The sequence below is a fragment of the Salvia hispanica genome, unplaced genomic scaffold, assembly GCF_023119035.1.
Source record: "Salvia hispanica cultivar TCC Black 2014 unplaced genomic scaffold, UniMelb_Shisp_WGS_1.0 HiC_scaffold_893, whole genome shotgun sequence".
NCBI classification, from domain to species: Eukaryota; Viridiplantae; Streptophyta; class Magnoliopsida; order Lamiales; family Lamiaceae; genus Salvia; species Salvia hispanica.
In genome coordinates this window covers 29023-51071 of record NW_025952680.1, presented here as the reverse complement: position 1 = coordinate 51071, position 22049 = coordinate 29023, and the positions used below count along the sequence as shown (strand labels likewise).

Here is a 22049-nt window from a genome sequence, read left to right as displayed (position 1 = left end):
TGATTAGACATGGATTATTTGACGGTTTTGTTTCGGTTTTCTGAAAAAATAAAGGGAATAGAATTAGAAATTTAGAATGAATCTTCAGAGATATTGTTTTCATTTAAAATTTTGAATTAGTTATCTGCGTTACGATAAACCGAAAAAAGTGAGTCATAAATTCATCTTAGTTTCGTGTAATTTGCATGTAGTTAAAGAGCTTATATTTAGTTGTATTTTTGTCTATACTTTGCAACCACAAAGAGCTAGAGATAGGCTAATTTAAATAAATAAAAAACAATAAAAAACACAAAGCAAACAAATAGCTTCACTTGAAAATTTGGGGATACATTATAACTTAAAAACAGTAAAATAAAAAAGTAACGGTAGAGATGAGAAGAAGTTGATTGAAAAACTGTAAACTGTGGTGGAGTGAAGCTGGTAGCGACGATGCAACTAACTAATACCCAGGGTGGCCGTGATAATAGTTGCCGGGAAATCCTCCATAATTTGGGCCTCCCTGAGCACCGTCAAAGCTACCGTCAGAGCTTCCGGGAAATCCTCCATAATTAAGCCCGCCTTGAGCGCTGTTAATGTTAGCGTCAGAGCTGCCGGGAAATCCCCCATAATTAGCGTTGAAGCTTCCAGTGGCGGCGTTGTAGGGACCTCCATAGTTGTACCCCATCGGCGGATACTGCACATTCTGTCCATACACCGCCGCATTACCACGCCGCCGCCACTGAACTTGGCTTGGACCCCTTGCTTGTACATCAGCACCGAGTTCCTCAGCTGCTCGAGCTGCTCGTAGCTGAGATTTTCCATCTGCCAGCACCGGAGGCATGGCGTCGAGCTCCCTCCTCCGCTGCTTCGCCTGCTCCACCTGCGCCTCCGCAGTGACCACCTCCTGTTGCGCTGGTTTCGGCCGCCTCCTGGTGGGCCATGACCCTCCTGTCGGCTATAGTGCCTTGCTTGGCGGCGCCCCACCGCCACCCCCATTAGCCTGGAGGAACCTGTTATTCATATGATGAATTAAAAAATATTGTTTTCCTCGCCCTTTTTTTACTATTTCAGAAGGTTATTATATGATGAATTAAGAAATATTATTTTCCTCGCACTTTTCACTTACAGAAGGTTATTATATGATGAATTAAGAAATATTATCTTTTTTCACTGTTTCAAATAGTTATTATTATATGATGAATTAAGAAATATTATTTTCCTCGCTGCTTTTTCACCGTATCAAGGTTATTATATGATGAATTAAGAAATATTATTTTTCCCGCCTTTTTTTCACTGTTTCAAATGGTTATTATTATATGATGAATTAAGAAATATTATTTTTCTCGCGCTTTTTCACTGTTTCAAAAGAACCTGGTGGTGACAGCTTCGACGCTAGGGTTGCGAATGAGTGGGGCTTTGCCCGGGAGTAGACCACGACAGCGTACTCGGCCCCGCATAATACGCCAGCTGCTCGCTTCTTGAAGATGCCGCGCGGGCGCCTCGAGAAGGTGACTTGGAGATTGGTGTCGTTCTCGATCTTCGTCATCTCGATCTTCTGCCTCCCTTGCCCTTCCTCCGTTGCTCATTTTCGGGATGCATCATGCGGTCGGGATGCATCGGGTAGTTGCTGTTGCCGTCACCTGAAGCATTCATTGTGATAACTGATTGGATAATATTTGTGTTTGGTACAAAAAGGTTAGGTTTAGTTGCTATTTATAATCGAGAGTGATGTATCATTTACAAATTGGATTTACTTCATTATTAATTTGAGTAATTTTTCTTGCTGATTTTGTCACGTAGAGAATCCATAAGAGGAAGAGAGAAATCTTATGGGATATAAAACAGGTGAAATGTAATTAATTTTGCGTCGTTAGCTTAAATAGTAATCATAAATCAAAGTTCTTCAAAAATCACAATAGAGGATTCGTTGTTATAATTATATATAGATGTCACAATAAACACACATTATAATTATTAGTATTTTCTTTACATAAAAAATGGAAATTCTTCACATCTAAAATGAAATTTGAAAAATTATTTTATTATAATTAATTATATATAAAAAGTACTCCCTCCGTCCCAGAGAAGATGTCACACTTGGGAAATGACGGATTTTAGGAGATGTTATTTTGTGTGGTAAGTATGAGAGAAATATAATTTTATAATTGATGTGGAAGGAACTTTATCCAAAATAGGAAATGCGATATCTTTTGTGTGACAAACTAAAAAGGAAAGTATGACATCTTTGTGGGACGGAGGGAGTAGTAGGTTACTTTTTAACTTTAAGTACTTGCTCGTGCTTAGTTGGGAATATATGACTAAAATCACGAACAATAATAAATTTCACGAGAATTAGTATTGTTTAAATATGATAATATTTCTAGGGTGGAAGAATAAATTTAGTTGTGAATTAGCCTTTAAAAAGGGAAAATTACATATTCGTTGTCGTGAGTTTCCTTATTTAAAGAGCGAATCTTGTTGAAATATCTTGATCGCGAGTAATTAATAGGTGAGACGTAAGAAGGTTAACATGTACATCATTGATGTAGGAATGCCGCGTGTGTATAGGCAGGTTGCGGCCGAGGAGGACATTTATTAATGTAAGCCGAACCCTAATAGTTTCGAGCTCAAAATTGTAATTCTACATTTTCGAAATACGATTTAATTGCAAAAGCCTTTGTAGTATGATCCACGTAAACTCGTATAAAGCTTATGATTTTATAAATAAAAATGTTCTGAAGAATTAATTGGTGGGTCTTAAGCCACTGTTAGTCAACCCTTGATCGATAGATTTGATCTACATCGTTCATCGAAAATGCCAACTATGCACAAGCAGATAGAGGTCCAATGAGGAAATTTATTAATGTAACCTAACTTTAAGAGTTTCGAGCTCGAAATTTTGAAAGCTATATTTTATGTGATTCGATTTAATTGCATATGCCTTTGTACAACGATTCACACTAACTACTAAAAGAAGTTAATAATTTTATAAATATAGAAATTTTAGAAGAATTAATTGGTGGGGTCTCAAGTCCGGTTGGTCAACCCATGGACCGATAGAATTTATGTACATCTTTAATGTAGAATGACGTGTGCATAGGCAAATTGCGCAAGGGAGGACATTTATTAATGTAAGCTGAGCCCTAAAAGTTTCGAGCTCAAAATTTTGAATACTATATTTTCCGTAATTCAATTTAATTGCATATGTCTTTGTACTATGATCCATTCAAATAACGTTTAAAGCTAATAATTTTCTGAATATAAAATTCTAAAGAATAAATTGGTGGGTTTTAAGCATGGGGTCTATCAACCTTTGGACTGATAGATTTGATCTACACCGTTATCAAGAATGCCATGTGTTAGGTAGGTAGGGGTTGAGAGAGGACATTTATTAATGTGATTCAATTTAATTGCATATGCCTTTTGATAAGGCATGTTTATGCATTGGTTACTAGTCGAGTTTGATAGTACTTTAAGATAATATGTGCAAATGAGTTGCTTACAAAAAAGGGATAGAAATACGTCAATGGGTTGTTGATAGGAAACAGGTGTCAAACTCGTCAGAATTATGCACTTTGGAATTTTAATGCAAGAAAGCAATCCAGGCTTCTAGAAGAGATCCCTTTGGAGGGCACAAATATTAAGATACGAAGAAAATATCACTAGGGATTGAAGCCAAGCCGCCTTATAGATAGAAGGACTTACCACAAAGAAAGTATCTATCATTCCACTTGGTTCTCACTCCATACTTGAAGCCTTCAACCTCCATCGCCAGAGGAGAGGGAAAACATTGAGCATGTCGTCTATTAGCTAGTTTAACACTTCTTGTCGCTCTTAGGAGCGATAAACAATTTACATTTCCGTTTTTCCTTTACTTTTGGGATTTGAATTATTTTAGTTGCTTGATGATTTGGATATTTCTAGCTTAATCTCTTAGATAATCATACTTTTGTTGAATACCGTTTAGGCTTTGAATCTCTTGAATTTTATGAACCTTTTCAAGATTATCGTAGTTTACGTTTGATTAAAATGTTTTCTTCTACTTTGGTTTATATTTGAAGTGCAGATTTAGAATAGTTTTAATTGTGTGCATGTTTTAATTATGAGTTATTTGTTGGAGATGTTCACTTTTGCGTTCGGTTATGTTTGTCGCTCATGCAAGTTGCCAGTTTGCGTAGATCTTTGTTTTTATGTCTAAATCATCGTGTTCTTAGTTAGAAATTGAAGTTCTGCTTTCCAATCTTACTTTTATCAATAGAGTATTAAATTCATGTTTGTTTGTTTTTGAAGAAGAAGATGTCTTAAGATCATTTTGGGATCAATGTTTTGTTTTATGCTCTTTCGTACGACATGCAGATTTACAACTTTTTCGTACGACATGCAGATTTACAAATTTAAAAATAACAGAAACAATAAAGGGAAAAAATATAAAAGGAGGTTATTTTCCTTTTAGTTTATAATTTGATGGTATTTAAGTTAATAATTTGGTAAAAATATTGTCGACCGTTAACTTTTTTATAAAATCGTTAAATATGGACCAAAACATTAAGACCACCTAAATTGATATATTTCTTTTCTTAGCAAAAACACATCACATTCATTCTTTCATACTTCATTCTATCTCATATTTTTTTCTTAATCTTTCTATTTCTTCTCTTGCTTAATTACTCTTTTTTACTTTTCTGCTATATATTCTCTCCGTTTAATTTACCATATATCAATTTTTAAATTCCATATTAAAAATTACATCTAATTTAATTGGATAGAGGAAGTATTATAACTTTAGAAATTTTAAAAAAATGATTAAATGAAATTAAAAAGAAAAAGAAAATACAAAATACAAAATAAAATAAAACTGGTTTTAATGTATAACAATAACCAAAACCAAAACCGATAGCCATCAAAACATTAGGCTAGCCAAGAGTAAAAAAGTTATATAAACAACACTTAGCACATTGCTTAGCTAAGTGATGCACGGCAGTTAATTGCCTTTACAATAGTATATTTTTTGTATAGATTTTGTTTTTCAGGTGGGTTTGTGTCTAGTCGTCGTATTGAACGTTGATTAATTGACCGGTCATTGTTTCCTATTAATGCAAATAGCGGGAATTTTGATATATCCCATAACTTTAAACGTCAGTCAAACAAAATTGTAAAGTTCATAATCAACCTTCATTCGAATCTTCATATTCAGAATTTTTATTAGTTTGGAAATACATTTAACATTCACTCAACCACATAATTATATTGAAATGATACATGTACGCCATCAGTCATTCTTGATGATGACTGCCTTGCGCTTTCTGAAGGTGATTTGGTGAGTGCCGGTCTTCCACGGTCGTCAGCGTTACTATCTCTCCTTCCGCGCCCTGCCTCTGTTGCCCGGGATGCATTGCCTGGTCGGGCCCTTGTTTGGTGCATTCATTGTGAAAATCGATTGAATAATATTTGTTTTATTGTAAAAAATGACATGGTTGATTTGTTATTTATAACCGAGAGTGATGTATGATTTAGAAATTGGTTTTACTTCATTATGAAATTGAGTAATTGTTCTTGCTGATTTTGTCACGTAGAGAATCCATATAGGAAGATAGATATATTTTGGACAGGTGAAATGTAATTAATCTTCGTTCGTTTCGTTTAAACAGTAATCATTAATCAAAGTTCTTCAACTATTGGGAAAATCACAATAAAGGATTCTTTATTAGTAGTATAATTGTATAGATGACACACTAAAGAAACATTATCAATATTTTCATAACATAAAAAATGGGAATTCTTGACGCGGACACATCGAAAATGAAATTTGAAAAAAACATTTAAACATAAATAATAAGTAGTACTACAATTTTGTTGTAAAGATTAGTTACTTTTTTAACGTGAAGTACTAGTCCGTTCTTATAATTAAAAAATTTCATGACTAAAGTCACGAACAATAATAGGATTCATTGAAATTTTTTTGTTTAAATATGATGATATTTCTAGGGTTAAGAAAAAATTTAGTTGTGAATTACCCTTTTTAAAAAGAAAATAATTTGGACTAAAAGATTCTTCAAAAATAAGTTTATACGAAAATTGCCCTTTGGATAAGATAACCCACGACTAAACATATTCATATGGTCGTGTGTAGCCTTATTTAAAGAATGATTCTCACGTGTATATCATAATATCGTATACATCGGGGTGTTCGGTTGCCAAGATTAAATCCCATGATTAAAGATGTATCATGTTTGGTTCATAAAATTAAACCCTACAACTTAATCCTAGATGGGTAGTCTTATGATAATTAGTCATAGCCTCTTTCCTCCAACTAAAATAATCCCACAACTTAATCCTAGATGGATAGTCTCATGATACTTAGTCATGGAAACCGAACGCCACCATCATTGATTAGCAATGCCGCGTGTGCATAGGCAGGGTGACGGAGAGGACATTTATTAATGTAAGTCGTACCCTAAAAGTTTCGAGCTCAAAATTTTGTAAAGCTATATTTTTCGTAATTCGATTTAATTGCATAAGTCTTTGCACTAAAAGAATTAATCGTTACGCAAAAATTACACAATAATTAAACATTATCAAACATATTTTTGTATGTAGGTATTATACATTCCTCCAATCCCCATACGCCCAACTTCACAATATTGAATACGATCCGTTTTGCATCATATTTAATTCTGCGACCCCAAAGGAATTATAATCTTTTGATGTTCGTGAAAATCCCCCAACGACGAGTGTCTTCTACTTCTTCCAATTGGCCACGAATTAGATCTAAACATAGACCTACAATTAAAGAAGCAAGATAACCTGATCATTAAGAAACGGACTGCAAAAAAAAAAATCTGCTGCCAGAGTGCCATCTAATTCTAATAGGCCACGATCTAGATCCGAATAATTCGTATAATTAAACAATATATCTAGAACATCAATGCGATTCTCAATTCGGGATAAATAAGCAGGTACCTCTTATCATTATCAAACACGAATATGATCCGAATAATTCATAAACCGCATTAGCCAACGAGTTAACGAGCTTCATAGCCTCCCATTTTACGTTCTTCTTGATATCCTCCAACCCTAATTTCCCAAACAACGCTCGCCACCGAGTAAATCTTATATTTCCATTTTGGAATATCCATCATTACATATCTCAATTCACTTATCTTATTTTAGCTATATAAATTTTATTATATATTTTAATACTCTTAGCGTATCAAAATAGTCATTTAGTAGGGGAACGAGAGAGTGATATATTCTTGACCAAATAATCTTTACTTCAAGAATCAAGTTAAATGTATTTATTGATATAAAACTAGTGAATTTATATATTTACAAAATATAGACAGGAATACAATGGTGACTTTCATAAGAAAGTCAAGAACAAGGTAAAATTTCAGAGTCATTTTAGTTGGTTAGTCATAAATTCATCATATTTTCGTGTAGTTTGCATGTAAGCAAAGAGCTTATATTAGTGGTGAATTAGTTCTATTTTGTCCATACTTCACAACTAAAAAAGACTCTAATTTACATAAAATAAAGAAAATAACTTACATTAAGCAAAACAATAGCTTTATTTAAATCACTGTGGATACTTTATAACTCTAACAACAGTACAATAGGTGTTTCAATGTATTAACTGTAGAGATTTTTATAACTTTATAAAATACGAAAAATTAGACAAATTTTATTGAAAAATATTTTAAACTATGTGGTGTGGATGAACTTGGTGGCGACGGAGACGGAGGCGGTTGAGATCGGCGACGCCTAATACCCAGGGTGGCGAAATTGTCGGGAAATCTGTCATAACTATCCTCGTCGGGAGCCCGTATAGCCTCGTCAGGAGCGCCGTCAACGTCTGCCGCCGGGTTAGAACTGCCGGCGCCGCCGTCATGAGGAACAATGGAGAAGGGATCTACATAATTGTAGCCCCCATTCCATTATCCCCAATCGGCGAAGCGGCGGGGCCGGGTATCCATATCCCTGCCCCGCGGCACTGCCGCCGTAACCTAAACACCAGCGGCCGCCGACGTAGAATCGACACCCTTCTGCTTGGCTTCTTCGACCTGCCCGTTGATCTGCAACGCCATATTCCACATCTGCCCGATCTGCTCGAAGTTGAAGTCGCCCATCATCGGGACCAGGCCGTCGATCTCCCTCCTCCGCTGCTTCGTCCGCTCCACCTCCGCCTCCATGTTAGCCAGCTGCTGGTTCCGCTGCTGCATGGCAGCTTCGTTGTGAGCCCTGATCAGCCTCTCAGCTGAATTCACTCCAGTGGCGGCGGAGCAGTAGTCGCCGCTAGCCTGGAGGAACCTGACACAAATATACTTATTTATTTATTGCATGAAAAAGTCAACTATGAATTGACCGATCATACGATGAATTAAGAAATATTATTTTAAAAAAAATTTTTTCGCGCGCTTTTTCACAATTTCGTATTTTATATAACGAGAAAAATGATACAAATATATTTATTGATTTATTACATGAAAAGTCAACTATGAACTGCCGGATCATATGATGAATTAGAAAATATTATTTTATAAAAACTTTTTTCGCGCGCTTTTTTACAATTTCGTATTTTATTTATATAAGAAGAAAAATGATACAAATATATTTATTGATTTATTGCATGAAAAGTCAACTATGAACTACTAGATCATATGATGAATTAAGAAATATTATTTTAAAAAATCTCTTTTGCGCGTTTTTCACTGTTTCATATTTTATTTATATAAAAAGTAAAACCTATTGGTGACAGCTCGCGCTGGGATGGCCGAAGGAGTGGGGCTTTCCCGGGGAGAAGACCAGGAGGGCGCAGTCGGCGCGCACAGCGTGCACGCTCGCTCGCCTTCTTGAAGAGGCCTCGCGCGCTTCGAGAAGGTGACTTGGCAATTGGTGCCGTTCTGGATCTTCTCCATGTCCACCTTTCTCCTCCCCTTGCCCTTCCTCCTATGCGCGTTTTCGAGACGCGTCGGGTTGTTGTTCCCGGGTTGGTCGTTGCCGTCACCAGATGCAAGCATTGTGATAATTGATTGGATAATATTTGTGTTTGTGTTTGGTACAAAATGACTAGGTTGAGTTGCTATTTATAATCGAGGGTGATGTATAATTTACAAATTGGTTTTACTTCATTATCAATTTGAGTAACAGTTCTTGCTGATTTTCTCACGTAAGAATCCATCAGAGGAAGAAGAAACCTTTTTGGAGATATAAGACAGGTGAAACGCAATAATTAATTTTAGCTCGTTTCGTTAAATAGCAATCATTCATCAAAGTTCTTCAACTATTGGAAAATCACAATTGGGGATTCTTTTAATAATTACATATAGATGTCACGATAAATTAAAGACACATTAACAGAATTTTCTTTACATAAGAAATGGGAATTCTTGTCGCGGACACATTTAAAATGAAATTTAAAATATTACTTTTATTATAATCATAAATAAAAGGTACTAGTAAATTTTTATGGTAAAGATTAAGATTCTTTAACTTGAAGTTCTAGCTCGTTCTTAATTGAAAATGCGATTCTCGTCGAAATATCTTGATCGCGAGTGACATATAAGAATGTTAACATGTACATCACTGATGTAGCAATGCGGCGTGTGCATAGAGGCGCTTGCGGTCGGGAGGACATTTATTAATGTAAGTCGAACCTTAAAGTTTGAACTAAAAATATTGAAAAGCTATATTTTACGTAATTCAATTTAATTGCAAAAGCCTTTGCACTATGATCCATAAACTACGTGTAAAATTAATTATAAATTTAAAAATTCTAAAGTAGAATGCCACGTGTGCATAGGCAGGTAGGGGTCGAGAGAGGACACTTATTAATATAAACGAACTTTATAAGCTTCGAGCTTAAAATTTAAAGTGTATGTGATTGATTTAATTGCATATGCCTTCTTTGTACACGATTCACACTAATGCTGAAAAAGTTAATTGTTTTATAGATTTAGAAATTCTAAAGAATTAATTGGTGGGTCTTAAGCCTCATCGGTCAACCCTTGGACCGGATAGATTTGTTCTACACCATTGATGTAAAATGCCATGTGTGCATAGGTAGGTAGTGGTGAAGAGAGGACATTTTTAATGCAAACGAACTATATAAGTTTCGAGCTCAAAATTTTGAAAAGCAATATTTTATGCGATCCAATTTAAATGCATAATTTTATTAATATAGAAATTCTAAAAGTATTAATTGATGTGTTCTCAAGTCCGAGTCGTTAACTCTTTGATGGAACGTTCGGTTAAATATGGTCCAAAACATACTTTATAAGACCAACTGATTTGACTTATTCCTCTTTTTTTAAAAAACAATACATTCACTCTTTCATGTATCTTTTTTTCTTCTCATTTCTATTTTATTTTCTCTTACTTCAATTATAATTATTCATTTTACCAATCTACTTTTTTCTCTACTGAATTTACCAACCATCATTTTTTTTAAATCCTGATTGAAAAAATACATCTATTTTAGTAAGAGAGGAAGTATGATACTTTTAGAAAATTTTAAAAAATGCAATAAACAAAAAGAAAAAGCAAAAATAAATTACAGTAAAATTGGTTATAATAAATAACAATAACCAAAACCGATTACCAAACCATTAAGCTAACCAAGATTATTGTTATAAAATCAGCGCAAGTAAAAAAGTTTGCCCCCTCCATCTGTTATTAATAGTCTCACTTTGATTTGTCATGGATTCAATAAATATAATAAAAACTGTATGAACAAAGTTAGTAAAACTAAAAATTCGGTCTTACTTTTATATAATAAAACGAATAAGATAAATTTAAGTAAAATATATGATTCATTACTAAAAATAGTAAAAAAACAAATTAGACAATTGTTCACATATGAGAGACGAAAATGGCAAATTGAAACAATTAAGGTCTAACATAGGGAGTATATAGACAACACTTAGCATTTATCTTAGCTAAGTGATGCACGTCGGTTAAATGCCTTTACAATATAACTAGAATATCTAAGCGATTCTTGATCAGAATAAATTCATAAACCATGAACCACAAAATGATCAAAAAACACACAAAAAGTAATAAACCATCAACCACACCATATCTCTCTTATGCACTGAGATACTGGCAAACCCCAAAACCAAAAATAAAAATAAAAATAAAAATTAAAAAAATCCATGGCAATATCCAAATTGCCATTAGCGGCGGCCTGCGGCGGCAGCCGCTTATATTAATACTTGACCCCACACCCCCTTGGCTCGGCCGTCTCATACTGCTCAAAAACCCCACCTCTCCGGCCGCGTAAACTGCAGCTTGGCCGCCTCCCGATTCACATTCTTCTTCAACTCCTCCATGGCCTCCTTCACCTGCTCCAGCTCCTCGAGCCCTAATTTCCCAATCGGCGATTCCCACCAGTAATGGCTCTGGTTGGCCTTCCTCATCGCGTCCAAGCTCTCTCCTCTCTTCCTCTCGCTCTCCACCTCGCTCAACATGTGCCCCAGCTGGAGGTTGAGCTCCCTCACGGCCGCGTTCCTCTGCGCCTCAAGGAGGTGGAACGGGTCGTGGGGGGCGGGGAGAGGGGGGCGGGTGGTGAGGTAGCGGTCGATGATGGACTCCACGTTGGGGTGGCCGAAGGAGAAGACCTTCCCGGCCGGGGAGAAGACGATGATGCCGATCTCTACACCACAGAGGGTGCAGAGCTCGCTCGCCTTCTTGAAGAGGCCTGAACGCCTCTTCGAGAAGGTGACTTGGAGGTGGTTTTTCACTAGGATTTTTTCAATCTTGATCTTTTGTCTACCCATGCTTGGCTTCTTTGCCATGGTTTGTGTTTGTGATGAGAGGGAATTGGGAGGTTTGTGTTGGTTTTTTTTATGAGAGAGAATGGAAGGTTTGTGATGGATTTATAGGTGATTGTTTGGGTGTGATTTGGGAGTTTCGAAAATCTTTGCTATTTATTGTGTGGATTTTGTTTTTTCAGGTGAGTTTGTGTCTTAGTTGGCGTTATTGAATGATGATTAATTAATCAATCATTGCTTTTGAGCACAAGTCAACCTCATATGTAAATTTGTAATGTTTCTTACAATTATTTTGTTTTTTATTGATGTAAGTGTTCATAATTATGTCCTATAACTCTAAAAGTCATTCAAAAAAACGGTTAAGTTCATAATCAATCTTTATTCGAATCATTATACTTAGAATTTTTGGTTTGGAGACACATTTAACATTCACTCAACCGCATCTTCGGTATAATACATGTATGCGCGATATTAATAATATATTACACATGTGTGATCTAAATATTTTGTCATAGTATAGTTGCGAAAAATGTTAATTTTTATCGATTTTTTCGAACAATTTTAGAAGTTTTAAGGTGAATCAAATTTAACGGATTTTTTGATAATTTTCCTTTTTTATTAGTAATGAAGTATAATCTTTTAGTTGTGCCATATATGGTCAACCTAGTTATTGTTTATTGTGCAATGTTGATTGTTAAGAGTTAAAGATGATTAAATCGATCCATTTTGTAACATATTTTTCTACTTACAACTCACATGCATCTCACGTGAAGTCAAAATTTGAATTAATTCAAGAACAAGTATATCGAAATAATGAATTGATATAAAGCGAAATGATTATTCATAGATGCGCCACTTATAAAGGTTATCAATACAAATATACGATTGTATTTATCTTGTGACATATAAATAATCTATCCATACTCAGAATTATAATACAACTAATTAAAAAGAAAAAAAAAATAGAGAAAAAATATAAATAAAATTTTCTAATTATCGTAACTTATTTTATCTACAAAAAGAAAATTAAGAAAAACTAATACTTCGATAGTCATTTACAAGTCAACCTTTCACAAAAAAATTGGTATTTATTGTGCATTGATGTTATGATTAAGGGAGGGAATCACTACATAGAAACGTTTGCTTTTAACGTTGATCGATGTTGATTGTGAAGAGTTAAAGATGGATTAAATCGATCAATTTTATAACATATTCTTCTACTTACAAGTTACAACTCACATGCACCTCGCCTGAAGTCATATTTTGAATTAATTAAAGAACGAGTTTAACAACGAATTAATGAAATGATATAAAGCGAAATGATTTTTCATAGATGTGCCACTAATAAAGGTTATCAATACAACACGGAGTAGTATTTATCTTGTGACATATAAATAATCTAGCCGTGCTCAAAATTATATGACACAACTAATAAAAAGGAGAGAAAAATATAAATAAAATTTTCTAAAAATCGTAAATTATTTTATCTACAAAAAGAAATCCGGACAACATTAATACTCCGATAGCCATTTACAAGTCAACCTTTCACAAAAATTGGGTATATATCAATTTAAAGAGTAAGTTGTAACCGCTTTATAAATTACAAATTATATTAAATATTAAAGTTTGATTTTGACTAATCAAAAGTTGAAGAAATTTCAGTTGAACATGGAATTGAATTTAGTTTATTTTATAGCATGAATTTTTTAAAAAAATCAGTAATAACATCGTTTATGAGGAAAAATTTGATTTTCTGAATGAGAGAAGAACCCATGATTAGCTTTTGAGGAAATTTCCAAACTTACAATTTCGACGAAATCTTTCAATTTCTTATTTTACCATGTTCAACTCAATAACATATACTTCCTCTGTCTCCGATTAAGAGTCACACTTTTCCATTTCGGTCCGTCCCCAATTAAGAGTCACACTTCATTTTTACCATAAATGGTAGTAGGTCTCACATTCCACTAACTCACTTCACTCACATTTTATTATAAAACCTATATAAAAAAGTGGGTCCCAATTTTTTCAACCAATTTTCTTTACATTTCTTAAAACCCGTGTCCGGTCAAACTGTAACTGCTAATGGGGGACGGAGGGAGTAATATTAAGTTTATGGCTATCTTCAGTTATTTTATAAAGCATTTGTTAAGCGGTGGTGATTGACTTTAATGAAAATAAGCAAAAAAAACAAGACTTTACACACACATATATAGACATCTATTTTTAGAATTCTCTGCTATTTTCTTTAATATTCTATTTACAAATATTTTATTATAAAACAATTAGATATTTTAATATACAATATCTAGATAATAGTATTACATGATATCCAGATACTTCCTTCGTCCACCATTTTAAAGAAATATATTGACTCGACACAGATTTTAAAAAATTATTTAACTTTGTAAAGAAAAGTAAAAAGAGAATGTGAGTAAAATGTGAAACTCATTTAAAGTATTAGTTTTATATTGGACTGTGAGTGTAAAAAATTGGTGAAATGTAGAGTATGCATACTAAAAATGGAATAAAGTAAATGATTTTATAAATCGTGGACAGATGGAGTTCATTTTTGTTAAAACCCCTTCTTAAACTTAATTTGTCAATTCAGGTTAATTTAAGCAAACTTTTGATCTTTATAACAACTAGTATCACACTTGTGCACAGATGAAATGTTTTAAAATATTAATTTTAGATTGTAAATTAATTAATAAATTTAGAAACAATATCATTATATCGAAAATAATACATCCAAATCTAAAAATTTTCGTTATCTAATAATATAATTTAATCATTCTATACAAAAACTGAAAATAAATTAAGTCAATTATTTATTTTATTTATTTTTAAGTCATAAGTAGAACTATGCGTTTCTTATTTACTAAAGGATAAACATATATGAAAATAATACCAAAATATTTTTTATATTGAATTGATTTGCTATGAATGTAATTTTAAATGTAAAAGTATTAACACTATAAAATATTTAGGTTGTATAACTATTGATTTAATAATATCCAAAAATATATACACGAAGCATCTCCAATATTCTAAAATTCTACGAAATAATATACAAAAACTATATTAATGCAACGGGAATCTGTCCTACGGTATTTTCCATTTGCTCAAGATATGAATCTATAACACTTTCCCATAGTGGACAACAAACTATATTAAGCCTGCAACTAAAGCAACTCAAAAAATTATACTCCCTCCGTCCCATTTTAAGAGTTCTGGTTAAGTTTGACACGAGTTTTAAGAAATGTAAAGGAAAGTTGATGAATAAAGATAGTGGAATGTGGGTCCTACTTTTTTATATTAATTTTATAATAAAATGTGAGTGGAAAAAGGTTAGTGGAATATGGGGGCCTAATACCATTTATGGAATATTCCAACCTGGACTCTTAAAGTGGGACACCCAAAAATGATAAACCGGGACTCCTAAAGTGTGACGGATGGAGTATTAAATAAAATATATAAACAAAATGATGTTTCAATACTCATTGCGAATCAACAATCTTAATATCGATGAACCGAGAATTAGATTGTGTGATAAGCTTGTCGAGGTCGACAACAACACCAATTATATCTACAAAAATTAGACACCGAGACAATGTAAATAAGTACATAATATTAATAACAATAGTAATAATGTTAGTATGCCTTGAATCTATATAGAATTGTGTTTTCTAATTGGAATAGGATTATGCTTCCGAATTAGGATATGATTATATGTGTGCCTATTTATATGGGAGTAGGGCACATAATTCTGTGATCTGACAGATCCAATCTGTAGCCATAATCTGAAAACTGCAGTCATAATACAATTTGTTCTCCGTTTCCTGCCCGTGGACGTAGTCAACACAACGTTGGTGAACCACGTAAATTCTGTGCATATTTACGTTCTTTTGTTTCTCGATTCACAATTGCCCTATTTGTCATAACAAACTGGTATCAGAGCCAGGTTAGGTGGCTATGGGTCGGGCCGCAACCTATGTTTGTGTTAACTGCGTCTGTCCCGATGTGATCTGGTTTGAGGGGGAGGTTTGTTATATACAAACTCCATCCCACATCGGGAGTCTGAGGGAAGTTGGAAGGTGTATATAATTCCTGTCCAACCTCAATTAGTTTGAGGCCTTTCGGGAGTGACCCAAAAACAAATCCGTGCGGGCTTGACCCAAAGCGGACAATATCAAACGTTTGTTGTAGTCGACGATCCTAACAAATTATCAAAGCCTGGATTTCGGACTAGGGTTTTGAATTCCGCTGCTAGGGTTTTCTGGCAAATCGAAGATGTCTGCTCTGAACGTGAAGGTTGACAAATTTGGGAGAAGTTTCTTCGTCTGGCATTGTAATGATGCGTTTGCAAGGTGAATTCGGTTTTATGGCAAATCTGAGGCAAGGAAGGAGAAGTTTGTTCATCTGGCATTGTAATGATGCGTCTGCAAGGGAAAATTCAAGTCAAGGTGGAGATTTGTTAGTATGCCTTGAATCTATATAGAATTGTGTTTCCTAATTGGAATAGGATTATGCTTCCGAATTAGGATAGGACTTTATGTGTGCCTATTTATATGGGAGTAGGGCACATAATTCTGTGATCTGACAGATCCAATCTGTAGCCATAATCTGAAAACTGCAGTCATAATACAATTTGTTCTCCGTTTTTGCCCGTGGATGTAGCCAACACAACGTTGGTGAACCACGTAAATTCTGTGTCTATTTACGTTCTTTTGTTTCTCGATTCACAATTGCCCTATTTGTCATAACAAATAATAATAACAACAACAACAATAATAATAATAATAATAATAATAATAATATAAAAAATTTACCAAAAAGTGCATATCCAGCAACATTTTCAATCTGCATTTGATAACATATAAATGGTTTTAGACGAACAAACAAAAAGAACGTAATGAGATAAAAAAAAAAAAAAACAACACCATGCATACGATTATGGAAAATACATTCCAAGTAAATGACATTTGCTTTATCACCATATTTAGTCAATTCAAAAATACGCACACACTGACTCTGGTAACTAATTTGGTAGTACTAGGCTTTAGATCACGAAGGAATGTGAATTCCATGGTTTAGAAAATTCTTCTTTCTCCAGAGGATTCATGATAAAATGAGAGAAGATAAGAAGGAAATGAACCCTAAGCTAGAAAATGATAAATATTTATAGGGAAAAAAAAACATAAAAAGTTATCCTAAACCCTAACCCACCGTACATCACAAAAATTTTAAAAAAAAGGCCTAATTTATCTAGCTAATAATGACAATTAAAATAAATAAAATTGTGGTTTAGTTAGAGACCCTAAAACTTCCATTTCAATTGAATAATCATTAATGATTATTTAGAGAAATTAGTGCTGATGGTTTAAAAAACGCCTAAAGAAGTTTATTACTCTTTCAAAATAATCAATGACATAATTAAATTGCTTTCATTGCTTTTAATTGGTTAGTCATTTCAATTGAATAGTGATCATTTTATTGCTAACTAAAAATAACGCATAGAGTAGTTTTCTGTTGTTTTCATATAATCAAGGGTAATATAACATTTAATTAGTATAACACCAAATATAATGGTTTTAAGAATTTGTAAATGTTCATTATTAAAACAATTGTAACAGAATTTATAAGTAAATATTCACATTCAAGCCCAAAATTTATAAGTATTTAAGTTTAAACCCAAAATTTATAAATATTTAAAAATAAGACCAAAACTCGCCTTTTATACATGTACAGATAGATTTTCGTATATGAGTAACTTTTTAAAAATATTGACAACTTGATATTGTAATTTCACGTACTCTACTTAAACCTCCTGCTTTGAAATACATTATCTGATATAATGGACGCAAATATTATTGTGTTTACTACGATTACGAAACACTATACAGTCTATACTCCATCTCATAGTGCAATTTCATAGTGCAAATCATATCTAATTAATAAACTCTTGAGCCAAACCACATGGCACACTCATGCCACGTACAAACATACTAGTACTATAAAAATATTATTTTTCTTTCAAATTAATATATTAAAATTTAATAGTACGTTCTTGCGTACTCCCTCCTACCGCGAATAAAAGTTCCGTTTTTCCATTTTAGTTAATCCGCAAATAGTAATGGGTTCCACCTTCCACTAAATCATTTCCTCACATCTCATTTAAAACTAAGAGTAAAGGTCAAAACTGGTACTGAACATATGCACATTTTACGATTTTGGTTCTAAACATTATCTTTTAAATTTTTGAATCTCAAACATTTCAATTCAGATCACAATCGGTCCAAAGTTAACTATTCCGTCAAATTATAACGGTCAACGTTTTTAATTCCGATTTTGACCAAATTAAGCTGCTGGATAACACAGCAAAATTTAGTGACAGGGTGAAATCCTTCAATTCATTTGAATTCATTTGAATTCAAACACTGGCGGTTACACATACACCATCTCCTCCTTCAAATCGAAATTACTCTAAATCTCCTTCAAATCATATCCAATTAAACCCAGAAAATAAATCCTCATCAATAAATATCAATATTCTCAGCTTTCATTTCTCTCAAATCTCAAAATAGCTCGCTGTAAAAACAAAAAAATCGGCCTCATCAATGGCGGCTCATTCCAACAGTTCCCTCTCTCCACTCCCTTCCAAAACCATTTCAACAATCCGCAGAAGCTTCACTGCTACCAACAAACCCTCGCCTCTCATTAATCAGAGACGCCTCGATCCGTTCACACCTGCTAATAGCCTTTCAGGTATTTCATTTATCTCACACTTTCTTGATTCTTGATTCAAATTTTGAATTTTGATTGCTTTTGGCAGAATTTGGGGGAAGAAGATGTGTGGGTAGAGATTGCGAAGAGAAAGAGAATGATGAAAAAGATTGCTTTTTGAAGGGTTCGAAACTGCAATCTCCGGCGAAGGGTTGCAAGAATTTCATGGCGCCCACCTCGAAGTTCACTCCTTCGCCGAGGAAGAAGGTGTTGGTGGATAGGAACGAGCCTGTTCGGACCTCCATCTCGTTCTCCGATGGAAAGGCCATGTTTTTCTCTAATGAGAACGTGTCAGCTTCTGTTGTTGAGACTCATCCGGTTTCGAAGCCTTGCAAGAAGGTGACTTTTTCCTCCGATTCTCAGGTTTTAGCTACTGATTCTGATGGTGTGGGAGTGGAGTTGAAGGTTGTTCAGTCTCCCATTGATGTTGATCCGTGTCTCCCGCCTTATCATCCGAAAACGAACTACTTGTCTCTGAGGCCTCAGTTTATGGTTCTTGTTTTTTTGCTTTCAGCCTGTGTGTCGGTTTCTGTGACACGTGCTCCTTTATTTGATGGTCCTTGTTGTTCATCAAGGACCTGGCCTTTTCTGATTTGAGTAGCAGCAGCTTGTACGAGCAATCAAGAGCTGTTGTTGCCTCTGCAAGGTCGAGTCTAGGCCGTGTAGCAGCTAGTTCTGCAGCTCTCGTGTTCAAGCTAGCTAACGAGCTGGTTGAAGGCGAGAAACAAGCTCCCGTGCAGTTCATGAACCTGTCTGATCTGCAAAGTGGAGAGCGTTGAAGAGGACGAGTTTGAAGAGGATATGGACAGTGAAATGGAAGATGAAGCCTATGCAGATGAGGAGATTGATCTTGAAGCTGAAACTGATGCATTTGAAGAGATGGATCAATCAGCTGACTGGGATGATTACACTGAGAAGGAAACTGATGAAACTATTGCAGAAACTGCTTCTGAAACTGTGATTCAAACAAAGATGGATCGATCAGCTCCTGTTTCTCTCAATCAAGAAACTGATGTGGAAACTGCAATAGAAACTTCTCACATGGAATCTGAATCTATGCAAAATATCCAGATTCAGACAGACATGGATCAATCATCTGCTGATCCTCAGAATCAAGAAGCTGAAATGGAAATGGAGAAATCACAAGTTGACATCAACGTTGGAGCTTCTGATAATGCTGAGAAGGAATCAAGTGTTATCGCATTGGCAATTACTTGTTTGTTGGCAGGTGTGGCTGGAGTTGCAGCCTTAGTGTACAAGAGGTTTCACGGCTCCTCACCTAACGTTGTGCAAGTGGAGCAAGTCGTGCCAGTTGAGAGCAAACAACGGGATGAAGGGGTTAACAAAAGCAGCAACACTGAGGCTATGGAGCAAGCAGAGAGTTGGCAAACGGAAATGAGCAGAAGCTGTCATGAGAGGAGTGGTGGTGGAGGCGAATTAGTGAGCTCGGAGAGGAAGGCTAGAAGGTATTCGAAGAGGGAATTGTTGGCTTCATCCTCGGGGTCGCCTTCTTATGGAAGCTTCACCACTTATGAGAGGATTCCCACCAAGGCTAATGTGAGTATCACAAAACATTATTCTTTTATCTTCATTCATTGTTGTTATGAAAAATGTAAAACTAAGAAGTGGTTTGATGTATGCAGGGCTATGGAGAGGAGAAGATAATGACTCTGGTTAGGCGATCCAGCCGAATTAGAAAGAAGGTCACCTAAGTGTTGTGCATTAGAAGTAGAAATAGAAGTAGAAGTATTTCCCTTGTCACGATGCCAGAGACGATAAACAAGAAGTCTCGGGAGGCGGAATCCCGTCGACAACTCATGCTTTAAACAAAGTACTAAAATAAAACAGAAAGAAACGTAAATTCATATATTCATTCCATTGAAGAAAATAACAATAGTCTTATTTATAATAAGGATACTAACTTACAAAAAGATATGAAAAAGATATGCAATCCCTAAATTATCTAATTAAATAATGCAAGATATGATAGAGATATGGAATAATAATGTATCAATTACCACAAAGCAACGAAGAAAGTTGCGAACAGAAGTTTTGGCAAGGTAACCCCTCCTGGATCAAATGTGTGCCTATGCGCAAGATTTGCACAAAGCTGACAAAGCGTATGGACATCCGAGGTGGAAAGAAACTCTTACATAAGTGTTGTCCATGTACTTCATTCTGATCTTGTTAAACAAATCACACAAAGCAGTTGTTATGGAAACACTTGATATGTCGCCATTAGCCTTGGAGTCATCAACGCCTACTTTTTCATGTATAACAGCAGAAATTGGTAGAGTAGATAGCAACCCGTTAGTTTCTTTAGCATCATATTTCCCAGAAAGAGGTCTTTCTGGATCCTCATTTGAACCGTCATCGGCATCATATAATATCTTCTTAGAAACACTGCAACAAGAAGTATCTTTATAGATCGTATGCTGGCCAACTGAACTGCTGGTGTTGGTATGGTGGTTCCCAGCACGACGGCGGTAGTGACTGCCCCTGCTGGAGTTGTTGTGGCGGGTTCGGTGGATACCAAGAAGAGTTAGCGTTTGATCCAGGGGGCTGCTGCTGGGTGTATGGAGGCGGCAGCTGGTCGGTGTTTGGAGGCGGCAGCTGGTAGCCGGAGAACTGGAATTGCGGCTGTATAGCTGCGTGCAGTGGTGTTCCAACGTTGCTGCTATTGAATTCAGTTGCAAGTCTTCAGATGCTTGCGATATCTCCGGCCATGAGCGAAGATTGACCATGAATTCGAGTATGAAAGCACCAATTTGATAAGGGTATTTCCCTTATCACGATGCCAGAGACGATAAACAAGAAGTCTCGGGAGGTGGAATCCCGTCGACAACTCAAACTTTAAACAAAGTACTAAAATAAAACAGAAAGAAACGTAAATTCATATATTCATTCTGATTGAAGAGAATAACAATAGTCTTATTTATAATAAGGATACTAACTTAATGAGCAAGACAAAATATATGAAAAAGAGATGCAATCCCTAAATTATCTAACTAAATAATACAATTAAATAATAATGCAAGATATGATAGAGATATGGAATAATGAACGTATCAAAGTCTACTATTTTCATGTTGGCTACATTCATACTATTCCTTTTGTTTCATAAAAATAATCTTCTTTTTCTATTTTAATCTGTCCTACAAAATTAATTCACTTTTATTTTTGACAAATTTTCTCTTTTATAAGGTGGGTTTTAGTCCCAATAATAACACTATCATCTTTTGTTTATATTTCTCGTCTATTTACCAACTTCACATTAAAATTTGTTCTGAACTCAAAATAACATAAAATAAGTTAGTGGAGTACTTTCCAATGAAAGAAAACAAGAGTTCCATATAGTAGTAGTATCATCATATTTCGAAAAATGTCATATAATTTCTAGCCTAAATTATTTTTGGAATATTACTAACTAGAAAACTCATTTAATTTTCAAAAAATGTCATTCTAAATCGGAAATAATATGTTGCAGTAAAAAAAATTATGAATCTGGATAGGTTA

The 22049-nt window shown here is 34.7% G+C and overlaps 4 protein-coding genes across 4 annotated transcripts; 1 reads left to right on the top strand and 3 right to left on the bottom strand.

Annotated features, from left to right (window-relative positions):
• Nucleotides 1-435: 435 nt before the first annotated feature.
• LOC125200297 lies at nt 436-1525 on the bottom strand. The gene is made up of 2 exons (XM_048097971.1): nt 1351-1525; nt 436-989 (listed from the first exon to the last, which is right to left on the bottom strand). Exons 1-2 carry the CDS (start codon nt 1523-1525, stop codon nt 436-438), a joined length of 729 nt encoding a protein of 242 aa, XP_047953928.1.
• A 5145-nt stretch (nt 1526-6670) lies between these two features.
• On the bottom strand, nt 6671-8996 carry LOC125200296 (agamous-like MADS-box protein AGL62). Its single transcript, XM_048097970.1, has 4 exons — nt 8722-8996; nt 7991-8286; nt 7748-7888; nt 6671-6759 (listed from the first exon to the last, which is right to left on the bottom strand). The coding sequence occupies exons 1-4, from the start codon at nt 8994-8996 to the stop codon at nt 6671-6673; spliced, it is 801 nt and encodes a 266-aa protein (XP_047953927.1).
• A 2232-nt stretch (nt 8997-11228) lies between these two features.
• Nucleotides 11229-11855, bottom strand: LOC125200295 (agamous-like MADS-box protein AGL61). Its single transcript, XM_048097969.1, has one exon. It carries the CDS (start codon nt 11769-11771, stop codon nt 11229-11231), a length of 543 nt encoding a protein of 180 aa, XP_047953926.1. The 5' UTR covers nt 11772-11855.
• Nucleotides 11856-18320: 6465 nt separating this feature from the next.
• On the top strand, nt 18321-20383 carry LOC125200298. Its single transcript, XM_048097972.1, has 4 exons — nt 18321-18515; nt 18583-18872; nt 19048-20090; nt 20177-20383. The coding sequence occupies exons 3-4, from the start codon at nt 19335-19337 to the stop codon at nt 20243-20245; spliced, it is 825 nt and encodes a 274-aa protein (XP_047953929.1). The 5' UTR covers nt 18321-18515; nt 18583-18872; nt 19048-19334; the 3' UTR covers nt 20246-20383.
• Nucleotides 20384-22049: the final 1666 nt, after the last annotated feature.